Source organism: Coloeus monedula, assembly GCF_965178545.1.
Source record: "Coloeus monedula genome assembly, chromosome: 8".
Classification (NCBI taxonomy): domain Eukaryota; kingdom Metazoa; phylum Chordata; class Aves; order Passeriformes; family Corvidae; genus Coloeus; species Coloeus monedula.
This window is the reverse complement of record NC_138788.1, coordinates 14,567,165-14,591,686: the sequence shown is the minus strand read 5'-3', so window position 1 is coordinate 14,591,686 and position 24,522 is coordinate 14,567,165. Positions and strand designations below refer to the sequence as shown.

The 24,522-nt window shown below is 42.6% G+C and overlaps 1 protein-coding gene across 5 annotated transcripts in view; it reads left to right on the top strand.

Annotated features, from left to right (window-relative positions):
- The window catches only part of ZMIZ1 (zinc finger MIZ-type containing 1), a 343,883-nt gene that overhangs the window by 178,647 nt on the left and 140,714 nt on the right, over nucleotides 1–24,522 (top strand). For all 5 annotated transcript variants that reach the window (XM_082286136.1, XM_082286134.1, XM_082286135.1 and 2 more), the window contains exon 4: nucleotides 8,410–8,519. In XM_082286136.1, the coding sequence (XP_082142262.1) occupies nucleotides 8,460–8,519 (60 nt within the window). In that variant the 5' untranslated portion in view covers nucleotides 8,410–8,459. The remainder of the gene's footprint in view (nucleotides 1–8,409; nucleotides 8,520–24,522) is intronic.

Below are 24,522 nucleotides of genomic sequence, written 5' to 3'. Positions count from 1 at the left end.
GTTTGGTTAGGTCATTACTGTTTCCTCTAAGACTAAGAAAATGTTAGGTTGTCTTCTGTAGCTCATCTTCCAGATTTTAAGCAAATAACTTAGGTGCATACGTCCAAACCAGCTGGTTTTCTTTAGTAGCTGATAAATGTCTAGCAAGAGCAGGATTGACAGGTCATAGATGTTGGTTGTTGCAGCTCTGTAGACTCAGCCCGCAGAAGGTGTGTAAGCCAGGTGATGTTAGCAGCACTACATGCCTGTTTGCAGCATTTGGTAGGCAAACACAAAGAATTCTCAGCAAATACTTTGCATCTTACCACAGAACCTCTGAAAGAACCAAGCTTTCATTAGGTAAATAAGCAAGCATTGCATGCCAGAATGCAAACCTTTTTCCGTTCTTATGCTCACCTGACTTCTGCAATCCTCCCACCAAGCCCAGAAGGTGGGAAGAGGTGCTTGATTCTGCTTCAGTTTAGAGACTGGCAATTTATCAGGGAGAGATTTTTTACAGCATTGTTGTGTGAGTGATGAGGGACACTGGTTATGAAATTATTTGAGCGCAACCCAGCAAGCTTTTAGGGATGGCTCATTTGCTTGTAGCTGTCCCGATGAGGATTAGTATTTCTTACCTGCAAGCTACAGTACATATAGTAAACCACTGGATCAGTGGGTTCTGCTGTGGAACTGTCAATGTTTGTTCTAGCAGATCTGTCTGTATTGGAGTGTGCAAAGCCTCTGAGAGCACTACGGCAGGGCTGTCAGCCCTGGCTCCCCAGTAGCACACTTCTACACACTTTTGCCTTTAATTTTGTGTTATTACCTCTTGCTGTTTTAAACTGCAGTGTCCTTTTGCCTCCTTGCTCTCCCTAAAGATAATAAGCTGACAGAGCTGATGGCACTAGGAGCTGGGTGGAATGCAGGGAAACCAACCTTATAATACAAGCATGCAGCAGGGCAATTACCTGTGATCTGCAGACGCTGCTCTCGGTCTGAAGAAACCACTCATTTCAGCCAGCGGGCTGGAGGTGACGGCTGCCGGTGCAGGAGGCAGTTCATGTGCTTAATGGTTAGTGCTGGCTGGTGACCAACTTGTCCAGGCTCAAAGGAGCTCTCTTCTTAGCTCTCTCTTATACAGTGTGGGGTTTTTTTTTTTTATTTCTATGTCTATACTTTAAGTAAAGGTCATACCCAGTGCTCTGTGTGTGCTTCCAGCTAGCCTGACCACCTTTGCTTTTGTAATCAGGGTGCAGATGTGCTTCATGATTGAACAACTTCTGCGCACCGCCGCTCCTCCTCCCAGAGGAGTCCAGCAGGCTTGCTTATGCAAGCTGTCATGCTGTCTTTTTTTTCAAAAGCATGTGTGGGTTTGCTTTTGTGTGCATCCGGCTGGCTGTTAGTGCCTGCATATAATAGGCTCTGTATATAAAATCGTTCCCAAGCACACGGCTGCGGAAACAGCTTCCTTAAACCCCACAAAATTGCCAGCCCTTGCAGCTCAAGCCACCATAAATTACAAAAACCTGCTCCCACCTCACTGAAGCTGTGCCTGCCGGGCGCTGTGTGCACACACACACTCACTTTCCCTCTCTCGCGGTCAAAGATGATAGAAAGTCTTCTGGGGATTACTGCACATTTGTAGAGCAACAATGGAAAGCAGCACAGCACAAATATCTATTCTTCCTCACCCAGCATAACAAACGCTGCTTTGTCTCACATCTGGCCCTTTTTAATAGCTCAAAGCCAACAGCAGTAGCTATTTAACAGCTTATGGTAAATAAAGCTTTATTAAAACAACTTCCTTTTTCAAGTGTTTAATGATGAAAACAACCTTTCACCTGACATTTTATACTTTTTGTGCCATATCTAGTAGAAGAAATAAATTAGTTGTCATGGATAGATATTAAACTTTTTCCAGCAGATGATCTTTGAAAGCATCTTTGAAAATTCTCGTACTGAAAAGCGGGCTTAGAGCCCTTTGAATGCTGTGTGAGCCATGTGCCTGAGTGCAGACGTGCCGAGCTGCATTGTGCCGGCGCTGTGCGGGCTGTCGGGGCTGCGCCTCGGGGCTGGGCTGTGCCGCGGGAGGGCACCGGCTGGGCTCAGCCGGAGAACCGATGCAATTACACGCAATGAGTAGCGTTAACCTGTGTGTACACACGGAGGTACGTTCTGATAGTTCAAGAAACAACTTCTTACAATATGTTTAATGGTAAGGAAAATGTCAAGTGGAATTGGACGGGTTTTGTCTCTGGACCGCCACGTTTTACCACCAGGACAGGGCGCTGAGGGAAATGATGTTTCTTAAATCCATCATTGGAGGTGACAGGCTCCCGGGAGCTCCTGGGCTGGTTCGGACCCGGCTCCTCGGGGGGTCCGCGCTTCAGGCGACGGAACGCGGCTGTTCCGCCTCGTGGCCTCCGCAGAGCCACCGCCCCGGGCCCCGCGTTCCCCCCGGGCTGTCCCGGTTCCCCACGGTGCCCCCAGGTCCCCCCGGGCTGTCCCGGTGAGGCTCCCCCGGCCCCGCGTTCCCCCCGGGCTGTCCCGCTGAGGCCCCCCCGGCGCCTCGTTCCCCCCGGGCTGTCCCGGTTCCCCACGGTGCCCCCAGGTCCCCCCGGGCTGTCCCGGTTCCCCACGGTCCCCCCGGGCTGTCCCGGTTCCCCACGGTGCCCCCAGGTCCCCCCGGGCTGCCCCGGTTCCCCACGGTGCCCCCCGGGCTGTCCCGGTTCCCCCCGGTCCCCCCGGGCTGTCCCGGTTCCCCACGGTGCCCCCCGGTCCCCCCGGGCTGTCCCGGTTCCCCACGGTGCCCCCGGGTCCCCCCGGGCTGTCCCGGTTCCCCACGGTGCCCCCGGGTCCCCCCGGGCTGTCCCGGTTCCCCCCGGTCCCCCCGGGCTGTCCCGGTTCCCCACGGTGCCCCCAGGTCCCCCCGGCCCCTGACGGGCGGTGGCGCGGCCCGGCGGCGCCCCCTGGCGGGCAGCGGCGGCACCTGCCCTCGCCCGGCCCGGGCCCCGCTCGGCCGCAGCCGCTCCCGCTGTCGCTGCCGCTTGGCTTGTTGCTTCATCAAAGTCACTTCGTAGATACAGATTGTCTGCCCTCTCGTAGGACCCTCAGCATGCTGGAGACTTGCAGGAAATTATTAGTTTTTAGCTGATTGAATAAACAGCATTAACCAACTTGTGTGCTGTGGCGGCAGGGGGCAGGGGTGTTTACAGCCGCTGTGCTGAATCCCTGCTTAAGGAACTGTTCTTCATTGCCCCTTCTCACCTATCGTTAAAATTTCTTAACTTATAAAGGTATTTCTTGTGTCCTTTTATTTATTCTCTTCTTGCCCTGAGTGGTCCGAAGTGCCTCCAAATTAGATCTTGTCTGGTGCAGCCGCCGCAGGGTGGCTGGCAGCGTGCTGGTCCCCTGTGGAAATGGAGACCTGGCGTAGCGCTGTGCTGCTGGCCTCGAGCGCCGCTCACAGCAGCCTCCCCTGCCTCCTGGGAAGGGTTCACTTTCCTCCTCTGCCCTCAGAATGGATTTCTGGTGGAAATTTGGTCTCCGGAGGAATGGCACCCTGTTGCGGCAGCAAGGGGGTCAGTGGCAGTGCTTGGGGCTGGTGGGGCTGGGCAGCCTCTAATGTTTCCAGTGAGCTCCGCTCCAGGTCCATCTCGGCCCAGCAGTGAGGGAGGGAAGCCTGTGGGAACAAGAGCAGAAGGCACCTTGTGAAGTCTTTTTAAACTCAGGGAGAAGGCTGGACCTGTTTCAGTGGTAATTCGGGTCTGCCTTGGCCGCAGAGGAGCAGATTTCCCTGGTCCACTGGTCCTGGGGAGGGAGAGCTCTCGCTGTGGATGGCAGTTCTGGCCATGAGGAGAGCTCATCCCAGAGCAGAACTGAATGCACACTAACTTTAAAAATGCTCTATGGTTTTAGACGTGTTTTTGAAGCAGTGGTGAAATGTTCGTCGTCTTTTTTTTTTTCTCTCTCTCTAGGAGGCTGTTTAGGCTGCCTTAGGAACTACTGGGGACTACATTTTACTAAATTGTTTTTTAAATTGTGTTACTTGAAGTACAGTTTCTGATAAAATAATTGCAGCCTCCTAACCTGAACTGGCAACCAACACGTAGTGTAGCAGAAACTTGTGAAATTCTCTTTCACAGGGCCACTGCAAAATTTCATTCATTTTTCAATATTGAAGAAGGGTTTGTAGTAATGGTTTAAAAGATTCAGTATGTTTAGGGTTAAAAAAAAAAAAAGGCTAACAGGTTGATACATCTGTTCCTTTAAAAACAAGGCGTTCTCCATTTTTGAGACATCATAAATATGTAACTGAGGCCTCTTTAATTACTGCCTAGGGCTATAAACTCTCAATGCTAGAGGGGAGGGAAGAAAGAAGAATAATTCACATAATTTTTTAATTTTTTTCTTTTTTTAAAGAGGGGGAGATTGAGTCTTTGCCTCAGAAAAGAAAGAAGAATGGGGCTTTTTATTGTTGAATTACCAGAAGGTGCCGGGAACACTTATTTTTTTGTTTATCCTTTTGGATGGAGTTAGCATGTAAAGCAGTAGTGTACAACCTTCCTGACTAATGTGTGCACCAAACAGAGGGGATTTGTTACAAAGCACTAGGAAAAATTCCCTTCTCAGTCTTCCTCTGCCAGTACCCTTAATCCTGATCAGCAACATCCCCTGCTGTCTCTTGAGCTGCTCATAGGCCTGAATCTCACCATGCTGTCTAATGCAGGGACACCGCAGGCCAGCCAGGGACCCTGCAAAGTCGTTTTCACTTGTGACCTGATAAGTGCACAGCACTTAACCGAATAGAAGTCTGTTCTGATTTAGCCCTGGCAGCCTTTCTGTATCTTAAGTACCATTATTTTCGACTAAGGTGATCTTGCTGCTACTTTTAAAATAGCATGAGTTCGACAGAAAGGGCATTTTTTTAAATTTCAGGAGGTGGATGTACGTGTGGGGAACCTGGCCAGAGTACAGCAATACCCATGTAGTAGGTGCAGTTACTGGAAATTTAATTCTGCTGTTATTTTTCTTCCAACCAAAATGGTCTGGTGTCAAAATGCTTATTCCTCTGTGGTGAAATTTCAGATCTGTATGATAATTTTCACTTTCCGTGTTTAATCTTTTAATTCTTGCTGAGGCCCATGAAAGAGTAATTTCCAGATAATAATGGTTTCCCACTAATAAGCTCTGCGTTTTTTATAGCAGAAATTGCTTAGAGCCAGTATGCTCACTGAAAAAAATTACTCTATTTGATGCTCTTGTGATGTGTCTGAGAGAAAGATAAAGATGAGTCTTGTGGCGGTGAGGCAGGGCATTTCAAATACAAAGCATTATGTCATTGTATGTGATGAGGCTTCATGTGTACAATTTTGTCTGTTTGGTTCATGCAACAAATGTTTATTGTCCAGGGGAGTTAGTGGGCTGAGGATCATCTCTTGACCAGAAGAGAATAAATGAGATTGGGCTGTAAAAGTAGCAAACTGTCAGCAGCAAAGGCTGGTGGGTGATTGTTCATCCATGCTGTGAGGGGGAAGAGGCAGAGGGAGCCTGGCAGGGCAAAGACTGAGCCACAGAGCTAATAATGTGAGAACAAGTGGGATTAAGCATGGAAGTGAAAATTTTTCTAGCTACTAGGGGAAAGGTGAGAGTCAGAGAGTACTTTTGAGTGAGAACCATTGGGTTTTAAAACCCAAAGAATTATTTTGGAGACTGAATTTGATCAGCTTATTACAGAATTTGTGTGCCCTGTCTGTGTAGGAGAGTAGGAGATTGCACTCCCAGTCCTGCCTCCAAGAGCCTTGTGGGGTTCCTGCTCAGTTAGGTGAGTTACTTTCATGTATTCTGCCCCTCTGCTTTTCCAGACAAAAAAGAGAAGCTGTGCCATGTGGGAGAAATGACAGTTTGGACAAGTATAATATTAAGCTGTGGTTCAGGTAGCTGATAGCAACCTTTGATTTTGTTTATGGTTAACTGTAAGGCAGTTAATTAGGGTGGTATTACATGTACAATTCAAAAATGTCATGACTTTCTTAAAAAAAAATGGTGCCTAAGTTTGCATGTCTTCAAATTTTTCAACAGACATCCATGTGCATGTATATGTATTTGTTTTCGGTATGCCCTTCGTCATTGGTCCTGATGTTCAATTAAAATGCAGATAATTTGTCCTAGCTTGTAAGATGGATCACTGCTGAAGTAATGTCATGTCTAGGCTAGCTTATCTCTTGATAAATACCTCTGCTGTCCACTGAGAGATTAAACTTCATGACTACTGAGGTCTGTTAGGGGATCTTACAGGCAGATAAGACTGTGTAACTGGCTTTTAATAAAATATATCAATTCACATTTGCTAGAGGACCTTTGGATGGTATTTGCTATTGAGAAGGTGGCAGTGACATAATCAAAAGATAATACTTGCATGTGAAACTGGCTCTTCTGTTATAATTTATTGGCAGGAATGCTTTATTGAACCCTCTTGTGTCTAGAGTGTGGAGGTGAGGAGCTTGAGCTGCTGTTATAAGACCTCATTTAGTTGTCTAGCAGAAAAGATTTCTTCCCCTGAGTCTAATCCAGCAGGAGCCATGAAAGAATGTTATCAGCGAGGTACAGAAATCTCCGGCGGTTTGGGTGTGTGGGATGTGCGTGGATCCGTGGTCTGGAGTCTGTCTTATTGTGAGAGCTGTGTAGTCAAGGTTCCCATCACAGGGAGCATTCTTCCCCTCAAGGGGGTTGAGTATGGACAGTGCTGGAATTGTTTAACTGAAGAGCTGTTGAGTCGTGTACCAGAAGTGGTGAACAGCCAGCTTCTCTAACAAGACAAGTATCTGAAAAATTTGCTGTCTCTTATGTGTATGGAGGGAGTGGAAAATAGTTTTGTCCTGAACAGTGTTCCAAAAAACCACTCAGTGCCACTGAAGAGGTTCATGAAGGAGAGGTTTCTGTGCAAGACTGGGACCTTGCTTGTGCTATATAAAGTTTGGTATAAATAGGGCATTTGGGGATACATTTCTGTGCCCACTCATTGTTCATGAATGTAAGGATATAACTTCTTAGAGTGTACCGATTTCTCTAGTAAAAGGATATGGAAATTTTAGGCAAAGATGTTTCTCATGTACCAAATGTGCAGTATCTACGCTTTATTTTCCATGTTAGATGCCATGAAAGGGACTGAAACAGCAGAGTATACACACACACATATACATATATATGTGAAACATCTCTGTGTCCCTGAGAGGTGAATTCTAGAAAAAAAACACTTAAATCTGGTTAGCTCGTTAAGTACAGGCTGGAGTCCCATGTGCTTGTACTCAAAACATAAATAAGTAGAAGTCATGGTGCAAACCATTCAGTAATATGAATTACTGACTGAAACAGTTGATTAGTTGTTGGTTTATGGTGTCTTTATGATCTGCTGTTCTGCCACTACAAGGAAATCAAAGGGCAAGCCCAGAGAGGGCGAATGGGTGGAAAAGGCCTGGTGAAATACAAACCCACACCAAGGACCTTGCTTACCCTTACTTGTACTTTTAGTGTCTTACTCTCAGTCCAAGTCTGAGGGGCATTCTGGCTGTCCCTGCATCCCAAGCTGTGTCCACAAACATAACTCAGCATGATGAGCATCAGTGGTGGGCCTAGGTCTCTAGATCTCTATAGCTCTTTAGATCTCTAGAACTTGCTGCCAGCTTTCATTTTATGATTTCATACAGCTATAGCAACATGAATTAAAACTCAAAACACTACTCTGAGCCTTAATTTTTATTTTCTAGATTTATTTTTTCTTAAAGTCACAGGAATGTTTAATTTGCCTTAAGTTACACTACTTGTTAAGAGATGGACCTAAAGACAGCAGGATGTGTTTTTCCAGAAGTAACAAGTAATTTGTCCAGCTATAGATACCTGAAAGAACACAATTTTTCTGGAAGGCAAGAACTGCTCAGCCCTTTGCTCTGAAGATCAGGCCTATTCCATATATGCTAGGTTGTGCATCTGGACATTTGTCATTCTTAAAGTCTGGGCTGAGTTGTGGATCCCAGTCCTTCCTGCCCTGTCATCTTGGCCATTTCAAGGACTCATGAAATAGATCTGCTAGTTGGAGGAGAATCCAGAATGTGTCTGTTGGTTTTATTTCCAATCCAGAAATCCAGATTCTTCAGGACACACATTTTGTGCTATTTTTGGCCATGTAATGCTCTGCTGTAGCTGATTCATTTAATATTTATGGGAGGTATTTTCTCTCAGAGGAAGATTAGGAAGAATCCCCATGCCCTTGTCCTTGCAAAAGCCAGGCTGTCATTGTTATTGGGATTATTATTATTTTATCTCACAGTGTGCTCAGGGTTTTCTTGCAAGCAGCTCTGTTCAATTGTTCAGGTAGTGGAAGTGTATCAGCTGTGTTCAGTGATCTTTATTGTCCTTTTTGTCTTGCAGATCGAGGGATTTTAATGGCTTTCAGGTAGAAGAAAGTAGAGACAATCAAAATGAATTCTATGGACAGGCACATACAGCAGACCAATGACCGGCTGCAGTGCATAAAACAGGTAAGCTGAAGGTGGAGGTCATTGCTGCCAAGTGAGGGTTGGGTGTTGTGTGGCAGGTGCTGTGCACTGCGGTTACCTGATGCTTAATGACTGTCCTTGCCCTTCAGAGGGAAGGAATGAGACAATGTAATCTCATTGAAGAGAATATCTGCTGTGAGAGCTGGTCTATTAACCTCAAAAGCCAAACTTTCCCTCACACCTTTCTAAGAAATCTTCAGCCTGGAGACTCAACAAATCTGTCTCAGCTGGAAGCAGAGTGGTGCTCATCCTGCCAGCTCGGCCTGGAGGGTCACAGCAGGTGGCTGTCATTCTAGTGCTCTGAGCACAGTAATCCACAATTCTGGTGGGCCAGTTTTGATTTTAATCCAGTAGCTGACCTGAGACCTGCACTGCCTAGAGACTCAGAACTTGGATGGTTGGCATGCCTCCAAGTGCTCAGAGTGCTGCTTAATCAGTTTGCATGGAGACTGTGAAAACTTCTGTTTGCAAGGTAAAATTTTCAGAAGCATCTGTTTGTGAAGATGAAGGGCTCTTCACATGCCAGTGCCTTTCAGTGAATTATGTCTCATTTACAGATTTCCCCACTGTAACTGTGCTTGCAAATGCTTTTATAACCAAGTGAAACTACAAAGGCAAGGATGAGTAGAGATCATCTTTCCCTGCTTTACCCTTCTCAGTGAACTTTGCTCTCTAGGGTTGCAGTGTGTATTCTCCCCTCACATATGTTCTCGTCCACATGCAACAACCGTAACAGAATTTTCATAGGAATGGTCCTTGTAGAGGAGGTAAGCAAGAGAATGGTTTTTCATGGGTATATTTCCTGTGTTTATCTCTAAATCAATGCATGCATGCAGCAAGCAGATGCATAAATGCAAGCTGCACACAGATATTTTGAAGATCCCATCTGGATTTGGGAGATGACCTCCAAAGTTCATCTCTTCAGACTGGTTGAAATTTTCTGAATTACGCTGGAAAAACAGAAATTTGATATTCCATGAAATTATGTTCCCAAATAATTTTTCACTGTTGTCTGAGCAGTTTTCTTTGTCACAACAGGTCACAGCAGAGTTCTGCTGTTTTAGTTTTTTTATTTGTATTAACCAAGTTAAAAACCTGCCTGCCTACTTGTGCCCTAGGGCATGTGCATATTGCTTCTTGAGGCAGCACAGCATTTCTGTGTTGGTAGATTTGTATTGCAGACACAAGCACCCTCAATCAAAGGAACTGATAAAAGATGAGCATGGGGGTGGTACTGGACCAGTAGCTCTGGATTTTTAAATTTATTTACTTAACTACAAGTTCCTCAACAGAAGCAGCCAAGGGGAAGTGCTGATCCCTCTCTGGAGAGCAGCGATAGGACACAGAAACATGGGATGATGCTGTGTCAGGGGAAGTTCAGACTGGGTGTTAGGAAAAGGCTCTTCACTGAGAGGATGGTCAGTCACTGGAAGTGGTCACAATACCAAGCCTGTCAGAGTTCAAGGAATATCCAGATGATGGTCTTAGTCATAGGATTTAATTTTAGGTTGTCCTGTGAGGAGCAGGAAGTTGGACTTATTGATACTTAGAGGTCCCTTCCAACTTGATATATTCTTTGATTCTATAAGAATATGCTTCTCTTCTCTTATTCTTATCAATCTCCATCATTATGTTGTTATAGCTTTGCCTAGATATTAGCGGAAGTTTATATTTTCTAGAATGTGTTGTAATGCAGAAATATGTGGGTTTTTGCGAGTCTGGCCATGCAGATGCTTTGGGTGATATAAAAAAGGAATACAGCTCACACCTAAACCAGATGATTTTTCTCTCCATATTTCCTTTGCAAGAGAGGATTTCAGAATAAATCAAACAAAGCTAGTTCATAGGTCAAGGAACAGAAATAGGAATCTTTTCCTGCGGAATTGCTGGTCATAATCCAGCCTTTCTCTGTGGTGTCTCTCTCTTTCATCACTCTGCAGTGAAAGTTAATGCATCTAATGGCCCTTTAGAGGCCTGAGGAAAATATGAGTTTGAGAATTTCATCCCAGTTTCTTATGAACAACTATCTGGTTCAGAAAAAAACATGCCCTTGACTGGTACAAATCGGTGTCCTTTTTGGCCATCCTAGCCTATAGGATGAAGAATGAAGGTTAAATTGCAGAACAATTTAACCTTCTAGCTGTAAGAACAGACCTTTACATCAAGTGGAGACAAATGGAGGATGCTGCTCAGCTCCTTTTTCTAGAGCTGTCAGTTTCTGTACATAATTTATATTATTTTAATTAGATAAGAGAATATCAAATTACACTTCTTAAAGTTTTAAAGAGATAATTTTGCCTATGTAATGGGTACTCTGTCAGTTAAACCACTAACTTCATTTATACATAGTGCTGTTTTGCATACGCAGCTTGGATATTTCTTCAGTGATGAAGGCCAGGGGAAGGGAGGAAGGTCAGGCTGCCCAGCATTTGTTTAACACTCTCTGTTTTCTTTGATCCTGGAAGAAAGCTTGGGGTTTTCTGGTAGAGCAGGGGCATGCTTGTGTCAGAGCTCAAAGAATGCCTGAAAAGGCGTTATCCTGCTGGGGAAGGCTTGTGAATTCATGGTTTCTCCATTCTGTTTAGGCCCGAAAAAAGAAGAGGAGAGGAAGAAGAAAACTCTTGTTGTCAACTCATGAAAAACTGTAGTTAACCAAGATAGTGGCTGAACACCAAAAATATATCTCAGAAAGGGGTTTTTTTTGTGAGAGTGGCACTACATGCAGTTTTGTTGGGGAGTAATGACTGATTGTTTAAAAAAAAAATTGTTTTGTTGTAGAAAGTAGTATCAAAACTGCTGTTTGCTTTTTCACAGTTCCAAAATCTTGTGCTGTTATCTTTGCCATGGTGCAGAAAGGGACAGAAACTTACTTTACCTCTTTGGAAGACACTCACCTCCCTGTCACAGGGTCATATATTTCCAGTTTGAGGACATTTACCTTGTCCTTTGAGACAGGTCATTAGCTGGCTGATACTAGAAAGAGTAATTTCCAGTTCACCCATTGAGAACTGGCCCACACACTGCTCCGTGCATGTTGGGTTTGGGAGCAAAGCAGTACCTTGCATGGCCGTATCAATGTATCTTCACCTAATCTGGGATTAACTGCAGGGTCAGACAACAATACGTCTGCCTTTTCTTCCTGGTCTCGTCTGTCATCCTCTTTTCCTAGACTGTGAAAAAAACACTGCTGCTGTTCTCCTGAGCACACATGTGCTTTTGGGGTGGTTAGCACAGCAGTGGTGTGGAAGGTGCACTGCAACACGGGGAGGAAAACCATCCTTCCTTGGTGCCCAGCATCTACTGGTTTTATAACCCTGCTGGCAGCCAGTGGCTCCTGCAGCCAGACTGAGAGCTGTCTGCCGCCCTCCTTGCCCCTCACTCCAGCCCCTGAGAAATGCTATAAATGGTAATCCATGTGCCTCTTTAACTAGATCAGCTTTCAGCACAGGGTCAGGACAGGCTTCTTTCTTCCCGGCTTTGTGACTTGTGAGACACCCACAATATCCTTGCTGACTTCTGTTCCAGGATCAAGGTTGTGTTTTATCTTCACCTTTTTTAGTGCTTTAAAGCTACAAACCCAAAACTTGTATATGATCAGCTAGTTAGGAAATGAAGTGTGTGTTAAGAAGTGTTTCAGAATAGATGAAAGGGCAAACTGAAGAGGTGGCTGTGTATTTATGCTTAAAAAAACCCTAGACTTCTGTGGAAGGCTGGAACAGCTTGTGTGGTCTCTTTGTAGCTGATTCCCTCAGTATTTGTAAGTGTGTGTGCTTTAAAATCAAACATAGCCTTTTTGATGTACAGTGGAAAAAGCCAAAGTAACAGGCTTTCCTTAACACGTGCAATTAGTTTGTCATGACATAGGAGACTCTTCAGGGTACATTGAAGGGAGCTGGATGTTCAGGGCACAGGCTTTTTTCTTTAAGTCTTTGTCCATACAAACAAAACCACAAAATTACCTTTGTGCAAAGCAAAGGTCTGATAGCCCCTGGGAATCCCCTGCCATATTTGAGGCTGCAGTAATAATCTGTTTATCTGCTGAGGGCTCGTGGATCAGGTGGCTCTGGCACAATGTCCACCGTGAAGCTGTGGGGCAGCAGGAGCTGGCTCAGGCAGGCACGGAGCTGAATTTGAGAGCTTCCTTGCTGCCTGCTGCCCAGGCACAGCCTTCTAAAGGAGCCAGCTTGGCTTCTGCTGCATAGAAAATCCCAGTAAAGAATTGACTGGGTTTCTTAAAGCATTCTTCATAGCAGTCCAGAGGTGTGGCTTTAACCAGACGCTGCCCATTGCTTTTGTTAGGTGATGGAAGCAAATGCCAGGGGAAAACAGTGGGTTGGTTTAACATCTCTCTACTCTTACTGTAATGGGTCTACTTGAAAAACGTAGAACTTTAATCTAGGGACTTCTACCTTTTGTGCCTGTTTGCTTGTCAGGCAGTTTTGTGAGGTTTCTGTATGTTTCTTCTGAAATTCTTGCAAAGAAGAAGATGGAAAAAAATCTTTCTGTATTTAAGTTACAAGGAAGCCACCCCTTTCAGAAGGAGTGTGTGATATCTTCCTGCCGTGCTGAGCACAGTTGTTAGGCTCTGTAAAAGCTGTGCTGAAATGTTAGTAACAGGTTAAGGGGAAGTGTGAAAAGGCTCTCTGGTGTCAAAAGTATTAGATCATGGTGGGAACAGAGAAAGTTGTTTCTGCTGCTTGTGTCATGGTATATCAGGGCACATTGAGCAGTATCATCAAATGATGCTGGATCACGGCTTAATTGGAGACACACATCACATAGCTGATTTCCAGAAACCGATTAACATCTCTCCCCTCTTTCCTTCCAGAAGGCTTGCTGAATTGCTGCCTAGCAATGCTTTTTAGTGCCTACCCAGCCATTTAGAGAGATATGCTAAAAGTTGTAATTGCTGTGTGTTTTTGTTGATATTTTCTTGCTCAAATTGGAAACAAGCAAGCCCATTTCTTTCATCATTCAGCAGCTAGGTTTTTGGTAGCTTGCAATTCAGGGGAAAATAGAATTCTTTGTATATTTACATAACTGTTTTTAAGTGCTGAAGTGTTTGAACTAATTCTTCTGCTGTTCAGTGTTATTGTTGCAGACTTATGTAAATGCTAAGCAGTCCTAAACATACCATTTTTAGTGCATTTTGGACTGGTTACCAAGGACTGGTATGAAATTACCAGTTTTTTTAATAAAAAGAAAAATGCTTCCCATACATTTTTTTCATTTGCATATGCTTACAAAACTGCCCACAGTAGTTTCATGAAACTTTCATTCTTGAAGAACTTTGAAAATTAGAAGTATTCTTATGAAGAGTGCATTTATTTAGAGCATACTTTTTTTGGTATTCTATATAAGTGTTACAGGGGGTTTTAGCAGCTAAATATGAAATAACCAGGCTAAGGGGAAAAAGACCTTTTCCATAAAAAGACATTTGATGGGCCTCGGGTGTTACAGTTTATTGGTTAAATGGTCCATCAATGCTGTGTTAGTAGCTACATTTTTTTTTATCTTTTTTTTTTGAGGCCTATAGCCGCAAGTCCTTTGTCTGCTTTTCTGCTCAGTCTGTGATGGAATATTCCTCTGCTAGACTTAAGTATGTTTAGGAAAAACTGTCAGCAGACCAGTTTTCCTGGCTCCTCTACTCCATTTAGAGACTTGTCAGTCAACATTCCTGCTCTGTTAGATCCTTCATCCTGGTAGGGAAGCTGCAAGGGAAAGAGCAAAGAGGCAATTTGCTAGAAGTACTTCTGGTAGGGAGGGGAAGAAAGCACTTTCTTGTTGTTTGCAGTATTTGTCTGGTTTGTTTATCTGACAAGATTCCAGTGGGTGGAATATAACCCATCGTGTTGTGAGGCAGATTGGTAAAGTTGTGGCAGGTTCACTTTTCCCATTCCCAGTTCTACTGCTTTACTGGAGCACCTGTCCTCAAGGACTGGGGTTTTAGTACTCTTAATATTAGTCATGCTAGTATCCTTAGTATTTCCATTTCAAAATGGAAAATGCGCATTTTGAACTCACACAGAAAACCTCCAGTACCCATAGGATTTAGTATAATTTTATTCTTTTCTGTGCAACAAATTAATCTGACCTGTTTTACCTTACTTACCAAAAGACAATTGTCTTTTGGTAAATAAGGATGAATATTTGAAAATTCTAGAAATCTGTAAGTTGAGTCTATGATGTCACCTTGGTGTCAGGTGAGCATAGGAAGTCCTTTTTGTCAGCAGCTGGGTCAAACACTCTAGTGGAAATGTGACACAGCTGGTGACATCTCTGACTTATGTCCTGCCATTTCTGGCTCTTCCTTCTTGCATATGCGTTTGCTACTCGACTTGCCACTATTGAGTGCAACAGCAAATCCGTAGAGGTATGGCTTAGAGAGCATTTGCACATAAGGACCATTTACCATTTTTACCGTTTGTAAAAGCAGGTGTTCTCAGAAAAGTTGTAGTGGCTGAAGTACTGTTAATATCAAGAGCCTTCGGCTGTGCAGACCTCTGGCATCATCTCGTGAAGGAAGAGTCTCTTCACTGCTGGTGCTCACTCCTTCTTGCCTCTGTACAGTAACATATTGTACATGGGCAGGTCACACAGCAGGTGCTGTGGGCAGTTTTGTAAATGAAAAACTGTCTGGGGAAGCATTTTTCCTTTTGATTTGCAAATATCTTAGTAATGCCTAGCTGGCTGGTAGGACCTGTGAGAATAGGTCATGTGAATTCTACATCTTCCACAGGGGTATCAGTTTGTGTAGTTGTCATTTTAAGTAGTCACCTTGAGATTTTATCTCTGCATAGATTAAGAGATTAAAATAATAAAGGTTGAATCAGTTAATTAAAAGTGCTATTAAAAGCTCAATAAGTAAGTAAATTACTCAAATGAGTCAAAAAAATTATTGGAAAACAAAATACGTCCAACAAATGTGCTGCTGTTCAACTGAGTATACTGAAGACTATTGGTTATTTTTCAAAATCAGTGAATTTATTCTCCTGAAATTTAGAAAATTAATAAATGTATCTATTTTAATTAAATTTTAGAAGTTGATTCTGTACATAAATCAGAGGAGTTGGTGGGGTTTTTTTCCCCCCTTGCCATCAACTCACTTTACACTCTTGGGTGGGGTTATTTCTTTTTTAGAGAATTCACTATTGACAATAATCTTCCAGTAAAGGGATGATGTGATACTTCTTTAATGTTCTTAAAATACCTTGATAAGGCAAGAACTGCATGAAAGAAAGCCACCAACCCAAACTTTTCATAATGCTGTGATATGTACCTCAAATTATGAAATGGTTCATAACGCCGAAATACTTATATAGACACTCCACTTTGCCTGAGTCCTTCACTTAATCTTCTACTAAAACACATTGTGAAAGTAGATATTCTTTTTGTCAAGACATCAGGTAAGCAAGTCTAGAACAAATAAGCCTATTTTAAACAATAAAATCTGTTACCAATTTACGTAAATATTATTGTAATAATTAAACATTGTTCTAATAGTGCAGTGATATGCTAACAGAAAGAGTATGGCCACCACTTTGAGAAAATTAACTCCTTGATATGTTGAGATATTTAGGACTGAAACTTCTGACTGAATATCACGAGGGCATTAGAGAAGAAAGTTCCTGTATCATTGCAATGTCTGTTGGAATGATAGGGTTCAGCATTGTTGCTGTAGTCGCATAGAGACATCTCATGCTAGCATGGTATAGTAGGGAGATACTAATGGAAAATGGGTTGTTCCACTTGCCAAGAAGAGCAAGTGAACTGGTTAGGCAAACTGATTTTGTAATTCTGTTGAGCTGTAGTTGCAAATTTAAAGCCTTGCATGGCTGAGCATGGCCTTGGAGAAAGAGCAAACAGTTTTACCTTTGTCTTTTGACTTTTATCCTGTAAAATCAGTTTGTGAATGCTTAAGGAAAAATAATTCCAGCCCCTTTGATTATTTGGAGTCTTTGTAAACCCTCCTGTTCCCACTGCTCTCAGCTGACATAATAGCAGTCCAGGTGCTGGGGGCAAGGAAGGTACAAAGATTGGACCATCAAGAGATGGTTACTGCCATTAGTCTGCCCCATTTCCATTTTCAGTCAGATCTGATCACAGCCTTCAGACCCCCAAGTCACAGTTTCCTCCTGGGCAGGGGAGGGTGGGGTGGAACAGCAGGTTATGACTAAAGAAGTTTAATTTGCTGCATGTTCCCTTACTTAACATAAAGTTTTATCAAAGTATATCATAAATGTACTGCAGTTATGCAGATCTGAATGGTTTGGAGTAGGAAGATAGTGTCGCAGTTCTGATCAGCAGAGTTAAGGAATGATTCTTGTTTTAGCTCTTCTGGCTTCTATGTATAGTTCTTGAGGATCAGATGTTAAATCCATTTCTTACACTTTTGTAAAACTAATGGACAAGCCAAGGTTGCAGTATCTTTCCTTTGCTCCAGCACATGCATATAGGTGTGTAGTCATCCTCGCAAAACTCATGGTACAGGAGATCCAGACAGCAGAACAGGCTGCTCAATTACCAGGCATTCACCTTTTCTGAAATCAGTACTGAATTACACACACACTTTATACTAAAAGTGTATGAGAGAAGCATCTATGAAAATCTGCATTAATACAGATTTTGTTCCCTTACAGCTCATAACTGAACAGCTTGGGTTTTTTGCAGTTCAGTGATGCTCATATTTTTTATTTGTTCTTTTTCTCATTTGCTTAGCATGTGATCTTGCCCAGTATTTTCTTGATGCTAAAACATCTGATAAAGAGGTGCTGGTCTTTGCTCAGTATTTACTGTTTTATTTTTAAAAAGAAGCTGCAATGGACAAAGGGGGCAAAGGTGACTCTGTGTGCTCTGTTTTTTATAAGTGGGAATGGCTAACGTGGTCTTAATCTCACTCTCAATGTATCTAGTACCTCTCAAAATGTGAGCCTAATAAAATATTTATAAAGCCTCCGATGGAATGAGCCATATAAGTGCAAGATAATTCTATTAATTAGGGATCTCTCAATCTCACAAACACTAAATTGGGGGGGGGGGGATTATCTGACTACAAAATGCACAGCTTGAGCCTTTTAATTTTTTGATAAATAAAGCAATCTTTGATATTGAAAGGGACTGCAGAGAATTGAACTATCTATACCCATATCCAGATAAACAAGAATCACACTCCCAAGAGACAGAAAATAGCTCAATACTCCCCTCTATCCTCATGAAAAAGACCATTTATTTTGAATATTAATTGCAGATGAGTTTTTAACATACTGAGTATGGCTACTTATGGATAGGGCAAGATGTGTATAATCACAGCTGACTGTAAAAAAAATAAAGATAGAGAAACCACCTATTTCAGGTTATGTCATTTTCTATGTTTAAAGTGTATTCCTGAGTGGTGTCCTGTATTTCTGTACAGGAGCTCTCTGGCAGCCAGTGGTGGGCATGCCAGGGAGAGGGAGAGTTCTGGGTGGATGGGGATCTGAAGTAGAGGTCTTTGCATAGGAGGAGGAGACAGGTTCATGATTGGGCTCACTCACAGAGCTTGCTCAGGGTTTAGAGTAAAAAAGCTTCAACCAATGTATGAAAGCAAATGTCTCCTGCTGGTTGGAGGTCTTATGGTGCTGAGTGAGCTCTCAAATTTAGGTCCAGTAGCAGTGTACCTGTGCACTGAGTAACACATAGAGACCAGCCTTGTCTCCCCTTGGTTATGCTCTGCAAGGGTGTCTGACCAGGCATCCTACTTACATTCTTAAGAGAGGTGATTAGTTTTCGTTTGGGAGCTGAAGGCCCTTTGCCCCATATGCAGGAGCACAGTAATTCTGCTCTTGAGTTTTTTTAAGTTGAAGGGCATGTCATCTCTTTCAGTTCTCTCTGCCCTTTCTCTTTCCAGGTCCCATTCTTCCCTACTCCCCTCTTCGCCCCACTTCAGCACAGTAGTGCATTTTCATAACACATGATTGCAGGCAGGTCTGGATGAGCATTAAGATGGACAAAAAACAGTCTGAATTGCCTGGCAGAATCTGCCAAAGCACATGGCTACCAAATCCCATCTCAAGGGTCAGAGTGAGATACACACCAGAGTTAGAAAATTCCGTAGGCATGAAGAAGTGGGTCAGCTCCTTCACCAGTCATTATCAGTTTAGCGCCAAAAGAATTATGATTTCTGTTTATAGTTTTGAGCATAGTTATTTTTGTATATAAATTTTGATAGCTGCTTTTTGTTATTAAATTCATAGATTTTACAATCATATGAGAATTTTAATTTCCATTGTTGTGAAGAAAGGCTTGAAAACCTGCATGCTTGCAGCTGAAAATAGCAAGCAGGTCATGTGAACCTCAGAGTTGTACACGGGCATTTCAAATGCCACCACCTCTTGCCACCGCAAAGTTTGTCATGTTGAATATCTGGCTCATCATTTGGAAAAGATGGGCTTGATACTGTGTTTTATATGCTTTGAAATTCTGGACAAAGTAAAAAAAACTTTCTGCTGGAAAGTTTTGAGGGCACACAGATGAACCTGTTGTCTAAACTTGGCTGAAGTCTCAGGATTATCTCAAGAGTAAGTATGTACAGAATACTAAAAATCCATGTTTCCTTTTGGTGCCTTTCTTTGTATGCATTGTGGTTTTTGGAGAATAATGAGGAATATTAGTAACAAAATATTTCTCTGGCTTGAAATAATGGACAGTAAGTTATTTTTTTAAAAAGGAGGGTGTTGTGAGGCAGGAGTATTTATGCTGTGAACTTAACTGTGTCATCCTCTTACACTGATGATACAGCTCCACCTTTGGGAGAAGTTTCGCGATGCGTTTAGTCCAAAGCTGCTGCTGAGAGCAGAGACCTGGTATCTTCCCAGCCCTACCTTTTGTTTGCTGACACTTTCTTTGAGTCACGTCTCCCTGTGAGTGATGACTGAAAGTCAGCATTTGGGAGGTTAGATCACAGTCAGAACAGCAAGTGTAGTCTGAGGCACTGAAACTGCTGGAAGTACATGTTTGGGCAAAGAAGCTCACAGAGACAACCTACCATAAGACTCAGCATTACCAACAAAATGTATCCTAAGTCTTAGGTCAGCTTTCAGTCTAGTACTGGTATGAAAAAATGATGTAACATGTTCCCATTCCCATGGCTCCTGAAGAGCCTTCCATGGAGTGGCTCACACTGCTGCTGTCTCCCCTGCTAGTGCTAAGGTTCAAGGACCTGCCCTGCCTGCCATCCTGGAGGGCCAGTGCAGCTCAAATTGTTAGCGTAGAATGTGGCTAATTCATCGTGCAGGCAGCCATGTGTCCTCTTGTGCTGTGCAGAGGCACAGGCAGGAGAAGACAGAGGGAGGCAGGAGCCTCCCAGGACTGGCAGCATCCAGTGCTTGCATTAGCTGGCAGTGCTTGTGGAACAGCAGCCCGGGCTTTCTGTCCTGAAGGAGAGCAGCTGCCCCCTGGATTCAGTTTCCCCAACTGGTGGACCAGAATGTTTGCCAAGTGTGCAGCCTTGCCACATGGTGTGTAGGAAGGGGTTAACTTCAGAGCGAAGAAAAGGCTACCTACATCTCTCTGTGTTTTCTTTTTCTGTGCACTGAAAAGCTCCCTGTGTTGCCGGTGTTCTGTGTCGCTGATGTAAGATTCCCAGACTCGTTGATTAGTGAAGCTAGACAGTAGACAGGGTCCAAGTGGCTAACCATGTGAGAAATGCAGTGACTGTAGGCTACTGTTAATTAACCTAGAATCTAGCTACATGGCATAATGTCTGCGTGATAAGTTATATTATCTTCAGCAGTTCAATTAAATCAAGGAGTGAGACACAGAGCAGACGTAACTCAGCAAAACAAACAGACAACTTGAGTCAGCCTTCATAATTTGCTGCGACATCACGTAAATAAAAGCAATAGCTTGTTTAGCATAGTTAAGCAGTTTGCTGCTCAAAAACTTATTTGCATGACATCTCATTTTGAATAGGTTAAGTTGTGGCAAATTAGGTCTCTGCCTTCAGTCTGATGTATTCCACAGAAAAGAGGAAAAAACCCTCCACCAGAGATGTCATTTGTAAATTGAAATTCAGCATTTGCTTTCTATAGCAGCAAACTGGAACATATGGATTTCATGTTTAAATGATTCACTTTCCATACCGTTGCTGTCATGTTAGCATTTCTTGATGTGTGTGAGATAATATTAAGCCTCTGTAATTGTTCTTAATTTTGACTGATATTCTAGCATTGCTTACTAGACTGTTCTGTCAAAGATACACAAGTGTACAAATGGGTTGCAGACTTCTATATTTAGAGGAGACAAGGCCATTGTCCTTGCCATGTTTCAATGTGGATAATTGGTTTCAGTCTCCAAACTCATATTGAATCTTGGACTGCAGGAAGTGGTTTTCACCACTTTGTTGGTGAGATGACTGAGAGTACTCACTTATGTTTTAGCATCCTTCTGAATAATAAGTTCTTTACTGTATATGCCTCATAGGGGCCTCAATTCATATGTGGAATGAAGCTTATATTTTTGTGCCCATGGCAGAGTTTTTATTGCATATCAAGACTTTTTGGTCACTGATTGGAAGGGAGTAACAATTTCAAGTGGTGGTTGTATTTGGAAGTGTTGGGACCAAAATTTGCCACGTATCAGCTGTTGTGTATAACTCTCAATGTGATTGTTGTTGCCCTCTCTCCAGGCAGCTACAGAGCAGTAAACCATGAAATGGGCACACAGACAGTTGCAGTGGAATCTGATGGCCTTGGGTCCTATTGTACCTGCATCCTCTGCCTCTGTGTCCACACAAATTTGCAAAGGTGGTCTGTTCTTTATGTAATTAGAGCATTTAAGCCAGAGGTGGTCACGAGCAGCAGTAGATGTTCCCATCTTCCCTAGAATCCAGCCCAAATGTCAGCAGTCCTCAGAAAAGGGCTTTGCTTGTATAGTTCACTCTTCTTGGACATAGTAAAATGGAGAGCAAAGTCTTTTGCTGTTCTCTATTCCCTTACAGCAGCCTGTTAATTGAAGAGCTACAAAGAACAAAAGATTCCTTCCAAGATCAAATATAAATGACACTGAGACTCAGACTCTCCCTTTAGAGCATCACCTGGTGATCCTGCAATGATATGCTCACATGCATCAAGTGTTTCTGTGATTTCTGTCCCATTCAGGCTAAAGGAATATTAGATTTGGGGTCTTATAAATGATTAGATGGAAAATTTTCTGAATTTTTTCAATTATAGAAATTGTCATGTTTCGCTAATAGTCTTCTGAAAAGCAAATGATACTGAAAGCAATCTGCTAAATAACTGCTTCATTCAGTTCATTGGCTTTGTTCATTTCTGCTTCAGATTTTATTCATACTTATCCTCTCCACTTGCTGAAAACATGATTGCTTGCAAGCATGGTGCTGTTAGGTGGCCCTTCACTAATAACTTTGAAGATACACCAAGATGTATCATAACCAGATCTGGTTCATTGTCACTTTTTTCTAAATCATCTACTAATGAGGTGGATTTTTTTCCCCTTGTTTACAAGAAGCACAGTTTCAGACAAGACTCTTCAGGCACATGCCTTGCTTCTGTCAAAATGCTGCCAATAATTTCAGTTGAAGAGGATAGAGCCATGCATGGAAAATGCTTCACAACAAAGCTGATGGATGGATCTGGCATAAGCTTTGTTTTGTACTTCTGTTCTTGGATCGAAAACTGAGAACATCTCTTTAATTTCCTGTTTGATGAATACAGTAGATGTAATATTCTTCTCAGGCAAGCCTTTTGTTTTGAGGATGTGAATGACATTGGGGCTTTTTGCTCCAGGTACAGTGTTCAAGTTGTCAATAAATAAAAATCACAATAGGCATTTGGAACATCTTCTTTATGTAACTGGGGGAAGGAGAGTTGCACCTGCCTTCATGCTTTGGTTCATGCTGGATCTTCTCTTTGTTTCTCTCATCCTGTAAAGTACTCAAATCTACTCCACAGAGGCAGAACCCACTGATATTGTGACTTTTTCGTATGTTTTCTTTGGGGTTTTTTAGTGGGTAATGGAACTAACAGAATTGCTTATCTTGCCCAGTGAGTTTCTAAACAAGTTTTAGTTAGGTAGTTGCATTTAAGAAGTCAGGATTTCAATATCCCCTCCGTATTTAAGTGAGTTCTGATAGTGTACCTCAGGAGTCAGTTCCAATGCAGTGAAATAACTTGCTGGAGGGTTACAGAACAAACAGTTAAAACCAAGTCATTGAGGTCACCCCTGCTTTGGCGCAGGCAAGTAGGAGACTTTTCTTCCATAGGAAAGCACTAGTTTAATATATGTTGAAACTTCAGGGAAAAAAATTACTGTTTTTCTGGGGTGTTATGGTAAGTAGAAATTACCCTCATGTGGTGCTAAACTGAAAATTAAATGTATGGATAAGGGTGCACCCTTCTTTTTATCTGTTAGGCTGTGTCTGTAAAAATTGTTCTCATTCAGGTATAGTGTCTGTTTCTCAATGGGGAAATTTTGTTGTAAGCTTTAGTAGAAGATGCCAGCTTTAGTAGAAAATGTCTTGTGTAGCTGGCAAGCAGTAACACTGGTGAAAATAAATATTATGTAGCTCTTACTTAGGGCTTTTGATTAGTGGATCTCAATTCATTTCCCTTCCCACAAGAAGGGAAGAGTTACTAAAAACTGTTTCACATACAGAATTGCGTAGCTTTCGGTGAATTCTTCCTTATGTTGTTTCTTTGTGGAAGGGTTTTTGGTTTGGGTTATTTTTTCCCTTCTGAGAGATGTGACCTGAGTCCTATCAGTACAATAGGTATTCAGTATGGTGCAATTTGTTCACCGGCTCATGTGCCTCTCTTGCCTTCTGGAAATAGTGTATTTGATATTAGCAGAGCTTACATGTGCTGTCGTAGAGGGGTTTGAAGCAACTTCTGTTTTCCCTGCAGATCAAAGTGGCCTGTGGAAGGAGCAGTATTCACTGAGAGACTTGGTGTCGGGCAGTCACTTCTCTGGAGGTTAAAGTGAAGCATTCAAAAAAGCGTCCTTTTCCCTTTTACTTGTAAGATTCATAACCCAAACTGCTGGCTCTGTTCATGGGATTTTTTTTTTTTTTTTTTACATGAAGCCTTAAAATATGGCTTCTTACATGTACTCACTTGGATTCTTGCCTTTAATCTGTAAACACAATTGTTTGATTCCTCCAACAATTAGACAATCAGCCAGCAAAGAGATGTAATTCTGAAATGCAGCCTAGGTAAAGTTCTCACTGGATGGTGGTGGGAGCTGTACCCATATTGGCAGAGCAGAGGTAAGAAACCTGCTTTGCACAATGCCTGCCTGCTCTTTCAAATTCTGCTACTGTTTTAAAAATCTGTGCCCTGCATGTCAGTCATCTCTTGTTAAAACAAGGCCTCTGACCAAGAGCATTCATTGAATAAGAATTATTTAATGTAACGTGATCCAAAAACTCACAGACTGGGAACTCCTGAAAACCTGGCAAGGGAGGAATTCTTTTTTTCCCCTTCATTTTTCATGATGCTAATATATGCAGCTACTCAGGCATTGAGGGGATGAAAGGAGAAAAAAAAGGTTGTGAAACATTATAGTTCATCCAGATACTTAGAAATGAGCAGTTGCGTTTTCCCAAATTATGCAACTGATTTAAAAGTAATGATATATTTTTAAAATTATGCCCCTGAGATTTGAGCCTCCCAGATAAAACACTCATATTATTTTCATATTTTTCTCAGCAATTCTAAGAATTAGAAAACCACTACTTAAAAAACCCCAACAATTCCTAAATAGTCTCTTTTCTTCTTGTTTCTGGAGTTTTCACTGAAACACCTACCATCACCAGAACTGGAGAATTTACTAGCAGTATTACTGATGAAAATTGAATTCCTTCTTTCCTGTGCTGTCCCTCTGCTCCTGCTAAAATGTTGGAATACTTCAGCAATGTAGACAGTGAGGGATGACAGTGTGAACAATAGTATTAGATAAGTTTACTAACTGCCTCTAAAATCAGGACTTC